A 15,922-nucleotide genomic window follows, 5' to 3' on the forward strand; every position below is an offset into this window, starting at 1 on the left:
TGCTGGACCTCTAGACCTCCTTTTAAGAGTTCGCCTGATTAGGTCAGCCCCACCCAAAATAATCTCCCTTTTAATGAACTGAACTGATTAGGGATTACTTCTGCAAAAATCCCTTTTGCCATATAAAGTAACATAATCACAGGAATAATATCCCATCATATCCGTAGGTCTTGCCCATGCTCAAGGGGGAGTATTATACAAGGCTGTGGGTCATTGGGATACATTTTAGAATTATGCCTACCACACTGCTTATCTGCCGTTTTTTGTTTCCTTTTTATAATGCATATGGATTACTTGTAAAAGAAGGAAAAACACAATAAAAGTTATTAAAAAAATAAAAAGCAAATCAGCCTCTCATGAGAAATACAAGTACTGGGGCATAAGAGTTGTTTTTTTCATGGGTCTTCATAGAAAGGATGCTGTGTGAACCTTTGTCAGCTAAATCTCTACTGTAAAGACAGTCAGAGTTCCTCAGGGCTGTTTCTTATAACACCCTCAGTGCAGGACACTGTCTTTGTGCTAATGTGCAGTAAAAGTAATTCTGCAAGTGGCCAAAAACGACGGAGTCCAGTTTTTGGCAGAGGGGTCATAATCTAGAACTCACATGTAGCATTGAGGATAAGTTGATTTAATCTGGGGGATGAGCTGATTTATTCTGGGGTTCATAGATGTGCTTGGATGAGTCTTTCCATGAATCTCCTAAAACAATATGCAAAATTCTGTGCATGTGTGCATTCGTTTGAGGAAAGGGTCCACTGGTTGCATTGGATTCTCAATAGATTGTTTTTGACTCAAAAAAAAGGAACCATTGCTCTGCAGCAGGATTTCTTTATCTTGGCACTATTGACACTTGGGGCGGGATACTTCTTTGTTGTACGGGGTTGTCCTATGCCTTGTAGGATGTTTAACAGCATCCCTAGCCTTTTTTTTTTTTTTGTGAGGAGATCAGCCCTGTGCTAACATCTGCCAATCCTCCTCATTTTTCGCTGAGGAAGACTGGCCCTGGGCTAACATCCGTGCCCATCTTCCTCCACTTTTTTCTATATGGGACGCCGCCACAGCATGGCTTGCCAAGCAGTGCATCGGTGCACGCCCGGGATCCGAACCGGCGAACCCCGGGCCATGGCAGCGGAGCGTGTGCACCCAACCGCTTGCGCCACTGGGCCAGCCCCAACAGCATCCTTAGCCTTTAGCCATAGAGGACAGGCACACCATCTAGTTGTGACAACCAGAAAAAAAATCTCCAGACATTGCCAAATGTCCCTGGAGGGAAGGGACCTCACTTTGAGAACCACTGATCTTCTGGAAGAATGGAGGAATGAAATGTAAGTCAGGTAAGATCTGGATTAAAACAGTCCTGAATGCAAATTGCAGTTCTACCAATTACGATTTTCGGTAAATTACCTAATTTCAGCTTTATCCAAGTTCCTCATATATAAACTAGGAATATAATACAATACGTACCAAATAGGATCTTGATAAAGATCAAAAGAAATAAAGCATGCAAAATCCTTTGCAGAATACCTTAGATGGTAAGCACTTAATAAATGGTAGCTATTAATATTGTTTCCATAGTTGAGACCATAGTATTTCCTCACATTCTTCACTTATTCGTTCAATAGATATTTATTTTAACTGGTGTCTGTGTGTTAGGTCTTTTGTAACGAGCTCTATCTGAATTATTCCTTCTCAAACCCTTATCTGGTAGGTACTATTATCATCTCTGTTTATTCTTTGTGAATGGCACTTTTAATGCCAGCATAATATTCCATCACATCTATTTTAATTCTGGCCCTGGCTTCCCTTCTGAGATTCAGACCCATATGGACATCCAGGTCTGGATGTCCCCCCAGGAACATTAAATTTGGCATGTTTAGCCAATCAGCACGGTGCCTAGCACCTAGTAAGCTTTCCATAAAAGCGAGCTATTACTGGCCATCAATATCATTTTTAGCCCCTGCTGTGTGATCCACCTCCTCTTCCTACTCCTCAGTGGGTTCCCAGAGCCTCTTATTTTCTGTCAGCAGCCTTGGCCCTGGGTTAAAACCCTGATTTTTTGTCCCTGTAGGGAGACTATAGGAGAATCCAATTCTCCCTCCTGCAAGTAAGAACTGAAGCGATGAAAATGAAGACACTCCCACACCAAGCCCATATTGCCCTGAACAATCTTTTGGTGAGTAGACAGACATAATGTTCCACCACAGCAGCCCTGCTGAGCGTGCCAGCAAGTGACTCCTGGGGCCTGGCTGGTGCTTCCTGGTGCTGTAGGCGCCCATGGGGAAGAGCCAGACTTATGCTATTAGCATAGTTACAGCAAGTGTCTGCTGAGTGCTCCAGAACTGTAGTTCATATTTCTCCAGGCAGCAACAGGAGCAATTTGGAAGCCACAACCAGGGAAGCAGGGCAGTGCAGTGGTAATACCCAGTGGGATCACCCTGGGTCCCAGCTTGGCCTCTCATTATCTGGGTGACTGGGAGCAAGTGGCTCTGTCATGCTGAGCCTGTTTCTTCAGCTGTAGGGTGGGGACGATGCTAATGAGGGTTAACACTCATGGAGCCCTTACTGTTCAGTTAAAACTCATGAAATTGTCTTTATTCAATTATCTTAGAATTTATTTTTAAGTACATAAAGTTATAATCCCCCATCATACACACACGTTATAACCTTTGATGACATTTAAAAAAAATAAATGCACGTTAATGGTTCGAAAATGGAAACCACAGAGAACAAAATAAAAAATGCTTCCCTTTTTCGGCCGTTTTTGATCTACAAAAACAGCAATTTCATAGGATTCAACCTAGTATGCGCCAGCCACCGTTCTAAAGCTTTATATATATTAACTCACTTAAATTTTTCAACAACTCCATGAAGTAGGTACAATTTTTATCCCCCACCCCTTTGGTAATAATATTTCTCCTAAAGAGAGGCAGAAGGATCTGGAGGAGACTGCTGGCAACCTAAGCGGCCTCCACAACTGACTCAAAAGTTTTCGAGAAACATAGAGGTCAATAAATGTAATTAATTAAATGCCAAACAGGATTAGCCTCCGGGTGTCCGAAACACGACGTCCTGGGGCGCCACACACGGCGCGTACTCGGTCCATACAGGCCAACTCCCACGCCCCTGGACCAGTCTCTACGCGGTTTCCCAGGAAAGGCGCGCCGGGCTCCGCCGCCTCAACCAGCCTTGCTAGAGTAGGCGTACCCCTACGAACAAAAGCGTTCGGAGTGACTGCCGCTATAGCCACTCAACGCCGAGCCCAGGCCTCCGCCGCCGGTCAGAGCGGAACTTCCAATTGGTGGAGTCGTTCTGAAGAAGGCTGGACGGAGCAGGGAAAGTCCCGCCTTCCTCAGAGTTCTCAGCCAACCGTGGCGTCTGGGCGGAGGCCGCCTGTTAGGGTGCGCTGTGTGTAGCGATCTGGGGGGCCTGAGGGCGGGGCGGGGAGCAGGCCCGGGGCTGCGGGGAGGGGACGCTTCCCGCGGGTGCGCGGAGTGAGGACGGTGACAGCCACGCGCGCACGTGCGCGCCCGGCTGCGGCGCGGCCCCGAGACCTCCGTCGGCCGCTGAGAGGCGCCCGGAGTCTGGGCCGCCGCTGTCTAGGGGCTGATACACGGGCGTCCCCAGCGTCCTCGGCCCGAGTCCCGGAGCGCCGGGCCGTACCCGCCCCGTCGGTCCGCGCTCGCGTTCCCTGCCCGCGGCCGTCAGGGCCCGCCTCCCAAGTCCCCTCTCCGTTCCCGGGGCAGGGTCCTCGCGGTCCATGCTGGCCGCTGGGGGCCCGCGCCACCCAGACAGCTCCCGGGCCGGCCGGCCGGCCACCATGGTGGCTCTGAGGCCTGTGCGGCTCCTCCAGGGGGGCTAACAGGCCCAGAGCGCAGGCTTCGGGGCACGAGGGTCCCGGGCCTGAGCCCCGCGCCATGGCCGGGGCCATCGCTTCCCGCATGAGCTTCAGCTCACTCAAGAGGAAGCAGCCCAAGACGTTCACCGTGCGGATCGTTACCATGGACGCCGAGATGGAGTTCAATTGCGAGGTAACCGGCCGGCAGCCCCGACGGGCTGCGGAGAGGGGTAGCCCAGAATCCTCTCGCCGGGCCCCACCAACCCGGGCGCCCTTGCCACGGTGACAGTCGAGGTGGAAGCTTGAGGGATTCTGCTTATATCATCTCTGGGTATAGGTAGAGACTGCTAGAACCAGAAGGAACCATCTAGGCCCAAATCCTCAAATTAAAGATAATTGCTGCTTTTTTCAATTTTGGGTTTGGAAGCACTTCTTGAAGGTTTTCATTCATTGTTATTGCAAGAGGCTGGAAGCATCCGTGGTAGCGAATTCTAGTTTTCAGTGGCAGGTTCAGCTCCAGCTCTATAGAGGTTTTACTTCATTAGATAATATTATGTACCCCTGGTATTAAAAGTTGCATGTCATTTTATTGGAAAGTCTGTACTTGTTTCTCTTTTCCAAAACTTAAATTTTCTGGAAAAAAACTGTTTGAGGAATGAGATGGTGTCTGAAACTTTCTGTAGAGTTTCTATCATGATGATAAGTTATCATGTATTGAATACTTTCTAAGTGCCAGGCATTCATACATTTAATTCTCACAGCAACCCAATGAGGTAGGTACCCCAAACCATATATCTAGTAAATGGTGAAGTAAGGTTTTGAATCAAGCTCTTAGCCAATACAGTACTGCCTCTCAAGTAGTTTAGGTCCTTGCTACTCAAAGGGTGGTCTATGGATTGGCATTGGCAGCAGTGACCTAGGTGAGGGGTTGGCAAACTTTTCCTGTAAAGGGCCACATAGTAATTATTTTCAGCTTTTTGAGCTGTAGGGTATCGGTTGCAACTACTCACACCTCTTCAGCTCTACCATGTAGCACAAAAGCAGCCTTAGACAGGGTCAGCTTCCATCAGGACAGCGTGAGGAGCTCCACTGAGCTGGTCCCCTGTAAAACTGGTAAAAATTATTTGAAAAAACAGTAATTTAAACCCTCTGGAAATGGTCCTAAGGGCAAACATCAAGTGAAGAAACATCTTTTCAAGAAAATCTATCAAGGGGCCGGCCCGGTGGCATAGCGGTTAAGTGCTCACGCTCTGCTGCAGTGGCCTGGGGTCTGTAGGTTCGGATCCCAGGCGCGCACCGACGCACCGCTTGTCAAGCCATGCTGTGGCGGCGTCCCATATAAAGTAGAGGAAGATGGGCACGGATGTTAGCCCAGGGCCAGTCTTCCTCGGCAAGAAGAGGAAGATTGGCATCAGATGTTAGCTCAGGGCTGATCTTCCTCACAAAAAAAAGAAAATCTATCAAAATTTGGTAAGAAAGGTGAGAGTTTGTGGTCTTTGAACCAAGACTGCTACCACCCTCCCTGCTCCCAGCTCAGCAAGGTAGAAATTCCACTCTAGACTGCTGTAACCCAGAACACAGGGCTCCCTCTACTCCTGGCTCCCAGTCAGGTGGCTTTCTTCCCAGGAGGAGCAGGACTTCAGAGCTTCTCATCTTGCCCAAGGCTACTTGTTGCTGAGGCTAAGTCCTGGGTGTGTGAAGTTGAAAGATGGAACTTGCTTCTTCCACCCAGCTCCTACTTATGGAATGGGGGCTGTACCCTGGTGGCACACTGAGAATACTGGACCCCAGTTGTTCTTGTCCCTAACCTCAGTTTGTGAGATGGTAGTTCCAGCCAGGAGAGGCAAACTGAAAAGACTTCAGTTTAGTGTGTCCCCCATCCCCCCTTCCACCAAGGGCTCAGAGATTTTGCCTGGAGGGAGAAGCAGGCTTTAAAACCCTTGGTTTCTAATCTCTTCCCAAAGGTAGTGACTTCATTTGCAACAAAGCAGAGAAGTTTATGCTTAAGGGTACTCTCAGGAACAGTGGAGGTTTTGGTGAAAGACAATTGGGAGGACTTTTGTAGATCTAATGAAGATAACAGCCTAGACTGTAGGCTAAGTAGTTTGCAGGAGAGAATCAGGGAATAAGACAACTGGGAAGAGCCCTCTTGGCGTCAGAACAAATATCAAACACTAATTTCAGAAACTGTTTCCTCAAAAAGCCACCTTTTGATTGGATTACTTTGTAGAGCAAATTACACCCTGAGCATTGTTGAAAATAATAGAATAATATACCACAGTGAGTGGAGTTTAACAGCTGGGCATGATCAGGGAAGGAGAGGAACAGAGCCCTGCTAAAACCACTGTCATCCAGGGTGACTGTGGGCATACCCAGAGATGCACCTCCCTGAGGAGCAACAACATAGGCCTTAACACTGTATGAGGGAAATTGATTTCACTAAAACAGTCTCGCCAGTCACTAAACAAATAAACAGGCAAATAATAATAATAAGCCCTGGAGCGGGGGGGGGCAGTCCTCAGAGTTGCTATAATATGTTATCTAAAATGTCTAGTTTCCAATGAAAAATTATGAGGCATGCAAAGGAACAGGGAAGTATGATCCGTACGGTGGAAAAATCTAGCAACAGAAATTGCTTGTGAGAGCTACTAGATGTCAGATTTAACAAAAAAATTTCAAAGTATACATTATAAATATGCTCACAGAACTAAAGGAAAGCATGATTAAAGAAGTAAAGGAATATATAAAGATATTTTTTGCATCAAATAGAGAATATCAATAAAGAGATGGGAATTATAAAAAAGAGCCAAATTAAAATTCTGGAGTTGGAAAGTACAATGACTGAAATAAAAGATTCACTAGAGGGGTTCAAGTAGATTTGAACTGGCAGAAGAAAGAATCAGTGTACTTTAAGATAGATTGATAGAGATTATGCAAGCCAAAGAGTAGAGAGAAAAAAGAATGGAGAAAAATGTACAAAGCCTCAGAGAAATGTGAGAGATCATTAAGGTTACCAACATATGTGTGATGGGAATACCAGAAGGAAAGGAGAGAGAACAAATATTCAAAAAGATAGTGGCTGAAACTTCCTAAATTTATTGAAAAACAATAACCTATACATTCAGGAAGCTCGGTGAACTCCAAGGAGGATAAACACAAAGAGATTCGCAGACACGTCATATTAAAAATGCTGAAAGTCAGAGACAAGGGGGAAATCTTGAAAGCAGCAAGAGAAAAATGAGTTGGCACTTACAAGTGAACCCCAATAAGATTAACAGTTGACTTCTCAGCAGAAACTGTAGAGGCCAGAGGCAGTGGGATAACATTTTCAAAATGCTCAAAGAGAAAACTTGTCAACTAAGAAACTTTTATCCAGTACAGCTGGCTGTAGATGAAAAGGACATTTCAAAAATGAAGGTAAAATAAAGACTTTCCCAGATAAACAAAAACAGAGATTTTTTGCTTAAAGATCTACCTTACAAGAAATACTAAAGGAAATTCTTCAGGCTGAAAGCAAGTGAACTCAGATAGTAATTCAAATCCATGTGAAAAAAAACAGCATTGGTAAAGGTGATTATATAATTATAAAAGATAGTATAAATGCGTGTTTCTCTTAACTGATTTTGTGTGTGTGTGTGTGAGGAAGATCAGCCCTGAGCTAACATCCATACCAATCCTCCTCTTTTTGCTGAGGAAGATTGGCCTTGGGCTAACATCTAAGCCCATCTTCCTTTACTTTATATGGGATGCCGCCACAGCACGGCCTGACAAGCGGTGCCTTAGTGCATGCCCGGGATCCGACCCCGGGCCACCAGCAGCGGAGTGCATGCACTTAGCCGCTACATCATGGGGTCGGCCCCTCTCTTAACTGATTTAAAAAGTGATACTGTTGGGCCTATAATGTATAGAAATGTAATATATATGTAATATACTTGCCAATAATAGTGCAAAGGAGGTGGGTGGGAGCAAAGCTATAATGGGCTAAGGAAATGACTATAGATGGTAAAGTAATAACCATAACGACGTATTGTTGGGTTTGTAACCTTAATAGATGTAATATATATAACAATGATACTACAAAAAAGAGGGAAAGGGGGCCAACCCGGTGGTGTAGTGGTTAAGTTCGCGTGCTCCGCTTCAGCGTCCTGGGGTTCACGGGTCCGGATCCTGGGCGCGGACAGACATGCCGCTTGTCAAGCCATGCTGTGGCGGGGTCCCATATAAGTAGAGGAAGAGGGGCACGATGTTAGCCTGGGGCCAGTCTTCCTCAGCAAGAAGAGGAGGATTGGCAACAGATGTTAGCTCAGGGCTAGTCTTCCTCACAAAAAAAAAAAAAGAGGGAAAGAGAGTGGGGCTCTATAGGAGTAACATTTCTATATATCACTGGAATTAAGCTAGCATAAATCTGAAGCTGATTCTAATAAGTCAGGATTATATGGTAAACCCTAGAGTAACCACTTAAAAAGAAAATCTTAAATACATAGTAGAAAAATATCATTAAAGAAGTTTACATGCTTTATTAGAAAATATTCACTTAATGCAAAAGCAAGTAGTAAATGAGGACTAGAGAAACAAAAAAAGACATAAGACACATAGCAAACAAAAAGTAAAATGGCAGTTGTACACCAAATAATTAGATAAAGTAAATGAAATAGACAAACTCCTAGAAAGACGCTAACTACTAAAATTGACTCAAGAAGAAAGAGGCAATCTGAATAGACCTATAACAAGTGAAGAGAGTAAATTAGTAATAAAAATACTACCCACAATGAAAAGCCCAGGCTCCACCCAGTAGAGGTCCAGAGAGCTTCACCACTGAATTCTACCAAATATTTCAAGAGCAATTAATACCAATTCTTCACAAACTCTTCCAAAAGAATAGAAGAGGAGGGACCACTTTCTAATTCATTTTATGAGGCCAACATTACCTTGATACCAAAACCAGACAAGAAAACTAGAAACCAATATATCTTATGAATATGGAAGCAAAAGTCCATAACAAAAATACTAGCAAACTGAATCCAGCAACATATAAAAGGAATTATATACCATAATTAAGTGGGATTTATTCCAGTAATGCAAGGTTGGTTTAACATCTGAAAATCAATTAATGTATCATATCAATAGAATAAAAAACAAAAATCCACGGTCATCTCAGTTGATGCAGAAAAAGCACTTGACAAAATCCAACATCATTTTATTTATTTATTTATTTATTTATTTATTTATTTATTTATTTATTTATTTATTTATTTTTTGGTGAGGAAGACCAGCCCTCAGCTAACATCCATGCCAATCCTTCTCTTTTTGCTGAGGAAGACTGACCCTGGGCTAACATCCGTGCCCATCTTCCTCTACTTTATATGGGACGCGGCCTCAGCATGGCTGGAGAAGTGGTGCGTCAGTGCGCTCCCGGGATCCGAACCCAGGCCGCCAGTAGCAGAGTGCGCGCACTTAACCGCTAAGCCACGGGGCCTGCCCTCCAACATCATTTTATATTGAAAACACTCAACAAAAATAGGAATTAAAGGGACTTCCTCAACCCGATAAAGAGCATGTGTGGAGGCTGGCTCTGTGGTCTTGTGGTTGGGTTCGGCGCGCTCCACTTCGGCACCCTGGGTTCACTGGTTCAGATCCTGGGCGCAGACCTACATCACTTGTTGGCTATGCTGTGGCAGCAACCCACATGCAAAATAGAGGAAGATTGGCATAGATGTTAGCTCAGTGCTAATCTTCCTCAGCAAAAAAAAAAAGAAAAAAAAAGCATCTGTGAAAAACCCATAGCTAATATCATACCTAATGGTGAAAGACTGGATGCTTCCTCCATAAGATCAGGAACAAGACAAGGATGTCTACTCTTGCCACTTCTATTCAACATTGTACTGGAGGTTGTAGCCAGGATAATTAGGCAAGAGAATAAAATAAAGTCATACGTATTGGGAAGAAGAAGTAGAATTATCTCTATTCGCGGATAATGTGGTATTATATACAGACTCTGAAGGATTCCCTAAAAATTTATTAGAACTAATAAGCAAGTTCAGCAAGGTTGCAGAATACAAGATTAATATACAAAAATTAACTAATTCTATATCCGTGCAATGAACAATCTGAAAATGAAATTAAGAAAATTCTATTTACAATAGCATCAAAAAGTATAAAATACTTGGGAATAAATTTGGCAAAAGAAGTGCAAAACTTATACTCTGAAAATTATAAAACATTTTTGAAAGAAGTTAAAGATGATCTAAATAAATGGAAAAACATTCCTTGCTCATGGATCATAAGACTTAACATTGTTAAGATGACAGTATTCCCCAAGTTGATCTATACATTCAACACGATCCCTATCAGAATTCCAATTTACTTTGTAGAAACTGACGAACTGATTCTAAAATTCATATGGAATTGCAAGAGACCCAAGAAACAATCTTGAAAAAGAACAAAGTAGGAAGATGCACACTTTCTGATTTCAAAGCTTACTGCAAAACAATCATAATCAAGATAGTGTGGTACTGGTATAAAGATAGACATATAGATCAATGGAATAGAATTGAGAGTCTAGAAATAAACCCATACTTCTTTGGTTAACTGATTTATGACAAGGGTGCCAAGACCATTCTTTGGGAGAATGAATAATCTTTTCACCAATTGGTGCTGAGACAACTGGATAAGCCACATGCAAAAGAATGAAGTTGAATCCTTCCTTCACACCACATACAAAAATTAACTCACAATGGATCAAAGACCTAAATGTAAGAACTAAAACTATAATACTCTTAGAAGAAAACATAGGAATAAATCTTCATGACTTTGGATTTGGCATAGGATTCTTACATATGACACCAAAAGCATGAGCAACAAAAGAAAAAAATACATAAACTAACCTCATCAAGATAAAAAACTTTTGTGGTTTGAAGGACACCAAAAAGGTGATAAGAAAAAATATTAGTAAATCACTTATCTGATAAGGATCTTATATCTAAAATATATAAAGAACTCCTATAGCTCAGTAATAAACAGGCAAATAACTCAATTAAAAAATGGACAAAGGATCTGAATAGACATTTCTCCAAGGAAGATATAGAAATGGCCAATAAGTACATGAAAAGATGCTCAACATCAGTAGTCATCAGGGAAATACAAATCAAAATTACAATGAAATGCCACTTCACCACAATGGGAGCCAACCACTAGGATGACTAGAATAAAAAAGGCATATAATACCAAGTGTTGGCGAGAATGTGGAGAAATTGGAATCCTCATACACTGCTGATAGTAATGTAAAATGGATGGGCCGGCCCCGTGGCTTAGAGGTTGAGTGCGCGCGCTCCGCTGCTGGTGCCCCAGGTTCGGATCCCGGGCGCGCACTGTCGCACCGCTTCTCCCGCCATGCTGCGGGTGCGTCCCGCATACAGCAGCTAGTCTACTGGGGCTTTGGGGGGAAAAATAAATAAATAAATAAATACTTAATAAAAAAAAAAAAAGTAATGTAAAATGGTGTAGCCACTTTGGAAAACAGTCTGGCAGTTCCTCAAATAGTAAACATAGCGTTACCATATGACCCAGCAATTTGACTCATAGGTATTTACTCAAGAGAAGTGAAAATATAGGTCTACAGAGAAACTTGTACATGAATGTTTATAGCAGCATTATTCGTAATAGCCGAAAGGTGGAAACAACCCAGATGTCCATCAGCTGATGAGTGGGTAAACAAAATGTGGTATGTCAATACAATGGGATATTGTCTGGCAATAAAAAGGAATGAAGTACCAATACATGCTACAACATGCATGAAACTTGAGAACATTATGATAAGTGAAAGTAGCCAGTCACAAAAGACCACATATGATTCCATTCATATGCAAGTCTAGACTAGGGATATTGATAGAGATAGAAAGTAGATTTGTGGTTGCTTAGGGCTGGGAAAAGCGGGTGCGGGGATAGGGGCATGACAGCTAAAGGGTACAAGGTTTCTTTTTGAGGTGGTGAAAATGTTCTAAAATTGACTATGATGGGGCGGGCCCAGTGGCGTAGTGGTTGAGTTTGCGTGCTCCGTTTTGGTGGCCTGGGGTTCACAGGTTCAGATCCTGGGCGCTGACCTACGTACTGCTCATCAAGCCATGCTGTGGTGGTGTCCCACGTACAAAATGCAGGAAAGTGGGCACAGATGTGAGCTCAAGACCAATCTTCCTCACCAAAAAAAAAAAAAAAAAATTGTGATGTTGATTGCACAACTCTGTCAATATGCAAAAAACCATTGATATACACTTTAAATAGGTGAATTTTAAAATATGTGAATTATATCTCAATAAGGCTGTTTTTAAAAAAGCAGCCTTTGTTCAAATTAAAAATAATAGACACGACTTTGTTTCAATAAAACTTTATTTATGGACATTGAAATTTGGATTTCATATAATTTTCACAAGTGGTGAAATGTTATTAAAATTTTTTTTCAATGATTTAAAAATGTAAAAATCATTCTTAGCTCTCAAACTGCACAAAAACAAACAGTGGGTTGGTTTTGTCTTATGGGCCATATTTTGCTGACCTCTGATCTAAGTTACTATTTGATAAATGTTGTGAGGGACTGAGACTGACCGATAGGGAAAGGAATTTTGTATGATATTTCTTCAGCCATAATTTTGCCGTGAAAAATTTCTTGTTTTTTCTTCTTTAAACAGACCCCAAAGAGGATGGACAGTATTATCAGCAATAGCAGGATTTCTCAACCTTAGCACTATTGACATTTTGGCTGGATAATTCTTCGTGGTGGGGGACTGTCCTGTGCATTTTAGGATGTTTAGCAGCATCTCTGGCCTCTACCCACTACCCCACCCCAGTTGTGACAACCAAAAATGTCTTCAGACATTGTCAAGTGTCCCTGGGGGGAAATCACCCTCCCCTCCCCTTTCCTCCCTCACCCCACGACCACATAGAGAACCACTGATCTACAGAAAGGGATAATAGTAGCCATATTCAGAGAGGCAGAGTGTTATAGTGTAGAGTCTCTCAAACTTTACAAATAAATGACCTGAAGATCTTAGTAAAATGCAGATTCTCATTCTGTAGTTCTGCGGTAGGACTGAGAAATCTGCATTTCTAACAAACGCTCAAGTGATGCCAGTGCTACTGGTCCAGGGACAACACTGAGTAGTAAAGCAGTAGTAGAAAGTGCATAGGGTTTGAAGTAAGACAGACCTGAGCTTGAATTCCAGCTAAACTACTTAAAGCTTAGATAAGATACTTAAGCTCTCTGGACCTCAGTTTCCACATCAGTAAAATGGAACTAATATTACTGACCCTACAATGTTGTTATAAGAATTCATGGAATGCATAGTGCTGGGCAGAAAGGAAGGGACTAATTGGCCTAAAGTAGGAGCCTTGGGTCAACATGGGCACTGCCCTGTTGTGATTTGTCAAGCCATTGCATCTCATTGAACCTCAAATTTCCAGTAAAATACGTGTTTGTAAACGATGTTCAAATATTCTGTCGAAAGTAATGCTAGTTGGATTTAAGATCTCTGAGAAGCTGTTAGTCTTACTCTCTTGCCCTATTTTTATATTGTATGTTAATTGAGGAAGGTGCTAACGCAAGGAGATGGCAGATGCATTTTGAAAAAAAGAAGAGAAATGGTACTTGAGGAATTCTTGGCTTTATTGAGGTCAAATGTAGGTGGCTTTCTAGGAAGGACTCAATTTCAGCACCAGTGGTAGTTAACATATGAATCATATTACCTTATGCTAATAAGTTCAGACTTTTTTGCTGCAGAGATAGGGAAAAAAATCTTTCTTGCACTATTTGCTGCATTGCACAATTGGCTTGATGCTTTGGAGGATTTTTCCACTTGAAAGGTTTGATATTTGTCATTTTGAGAAAGTGGGTGCTGAAAGTAATTTGCCAGGAGGCTAAATGGTTATTTCTTATCTAGGTTGGCATTTTGCTCTGATAATTCAGTCTATCAGTAAGAAGAGCCAAATTTGAAAAATTTTCTCAAAATTGAGTTGTGAAAGATTCTAATACCATCTCATATTGAAAACAAAGCCACTTTCTCCTGTAGGTTGGCATCCTAAATGTTTTCACATACCCAAGTGGGATTATGATTGGATTAAATACCAGTGTTACAGATCATTCCAACATACAAGTGGACATGAAGTCGTCCATCACAGAAGAAACTCTTGAAAGGGGAAAACAGAAAGAACAACGCTGGTATTTTCAGTAAGATGTGAAATCCTAGACACTTCAAGATTTAGGCAAATGATTCCCTTCTAGGATGTAAACTCCAGAAGGGCAGCGGTGGTGATTTCATTGCTTGGTTGTGTATAGTAATAGTATTCTATATGAGGGCACTGAGAAACTTTTCTTCTTATTTCAGAAGAAAGACTGTTTCTGCCTTATCACTGGGCTCTCCCATGGGGTTTAAGCAGTGCCCGTGGGTGGCATGGGTGCCGCAGATCTGGGACATGGACAGTCAAGGGTGAGTGATGAAAGCAGTCATGCTGGTGAAGAAGGAAGCAGGGCATATACTGACCAGTGCTGCCGTCCCCTGGACTCCATGTCTGCTCTTTTGTGGGAGGAGGGGCTAGGGAATAGCAGTTATTGTGTGCCGGGTACCATGCTGAATGCTTTAATCACACTATCTCATTTGACACTCACAATGGAGACTCGTTTGTTTATTCATTCAGCAGATAGTTTCTGAACTATCTGGCAGTGAACACGACTTAGCAGTTATCAAGACCTATTTAGGATGTATGCTGTCTTTGGCTTCATTTTCAGAGGGGGAAATGGAGGCTTGGGCAGGGTAAATAGGCTTCTTAAAGTCCCAGTGGAGCCATTGTCTATTCCAAAAGAGAAAGAGGAGGACAGGGGCAGGTAGGTAATGGGAGAATAGGTGGGCACACCATCTAACTCAGTAATGATCAATGAGGCCAACAGTTGCTTCTTTGAACCTCACAAGGAGGCTTTCAAGTAAGTCGAGTAGGTATTAGCCCAGGCTCCAGTTTTTTGTGTGTGTGTGAGGAAGATTAGCCCTGAGCTAACATCCATGTCAATCCTCCTCTTTTTGCTGAGGAAGATTGGCCCTGGGCTAACATCCGTGCCCATCTTCCTCTGCTTTATCTGGGACACTGCCACAGCATGGCTTGACAAGTGGTGCGTCGGTCCGCGCCTGGGATCCAAACCTGCGAACCCTCGGGCCGTCAAAGCAAAGCGTGCACACTTAACCGCTGCGCCACCGGGCCGGCCCCAGGCTCCAGTTTTCTAGTTGGGGCTGTTGAGGCAGCACAGCCTAGAGGTTACAAGCATGGTCTCAGGAGCCTGATCCCTGGTTCTGCCCCTAACCAGCTGAGTGACCTTAGACAAGTTCCTTAACCCTCTCACATGCCTCTGTTTCCTCATCTGTAAGGTGGGGATTGTAATAATTCTTCCTGCACAGGGTTGTTACAGGGATTAAAATTGAGTTATTATTTCTATTGGTAAAATACTTAGGGTAGCACCTGGCACAAGGTAAGTTCCATGTAAGGGTTATCATGTAAAAGGAAAGAAATGCAGGGCTTCATCATCTGGCTCCATTTCCCAGCCTCCTGCACTTCCTCACCTACCCTCTTTGCTCTGGGCCTATTGTCGTGGTTGCTCTTTCTTGAAAGTGCCAAGCTCTTTTCACACTGCTGCCTTTGTGTAAGCTGTTCCCTTTGTCCGCAATGCTTTTCTCACTTGTCTCCTGGCGTAGGCGTTCTCCTTCTTCTAGGCTCTGCTCAAGTGTTTCCCTCCTCTTTGTGCCCAAGACCACCACATAGCTACTAAATCATGGGGCCGAGATTTGAACACAGTCATCTGTCTGCCAGTCCAGCCCTCTTTCTACTATACTATGCTACCTGAATAGGAAGCTCCGAGTAGAAAAATGAGAGAAAAAGTTAGAAACCTGGAGAGAACTTAAGTATTTGGTAAACAGGAAAAAGAAAGTAGAATTGAGATCTTTCAAAGAACTTCCTAACTCAACAACTGTTTGTCTATGGCATTATTTTATTTATTGCATTTGGTGTAAGATACTATTTCAGAACCATTTTGTGGACTTGCCAGCGGGCCTCAAT

General features: G+C 43.0%; 1 protein-coding gene across 6 annotated transcripts in view; it reads left to right on the top strand.

Annotated features, from left to right (window-relative positions):
- The first annotated feature begins 3,508 nt into the window (after positions 1 to 3,508).
- NF2 (NF2, moesin-ezrin-radixin like (MERLIN) tumor suppressor) overlaps positions 3,509 to 15,922 on the top strand; it is a 78,861-nt gene continuing 66,447 nt past the window's right edge. For 4 of the 6 annotated variants that reach the window (XM_058531742.1, XM_058531740.1, XM_058531744.1 and 1 more), the window contains exon 1: positions 3,510 to 4,028. In XM_058531742.1, coding sequence (XP_058387725.1) covers positions 3,915 to 4,028 — 114 coding nt within the window. In that variant the 5' untranslated portion in view covers positions 3,510 to 3,914. Of the gene's footprint in view, positions 4,029 to 15,922 lie in introns of all 6 variants that reach the window. The other 2 variants (XM_058531739.1, XM_058531743.1) reach the window with 1 other exon arrangement.

This window comes from Diceros bicornis, chromosome 35 (assembly GCF_020826845.1).
Source record: "Diceros bicornis minor isolate mBicDic1 chromosome 35, mDicBic1.mat.cur, whole genome shotgun sequence".
NCBI classification, from domain to species: domain Eukaryota; kingdom Metazoa; phylum Chordata; class Mammalia; order Perissodactyla; family Rhinocerotidae; genus Diceros; species Diceros bicornis.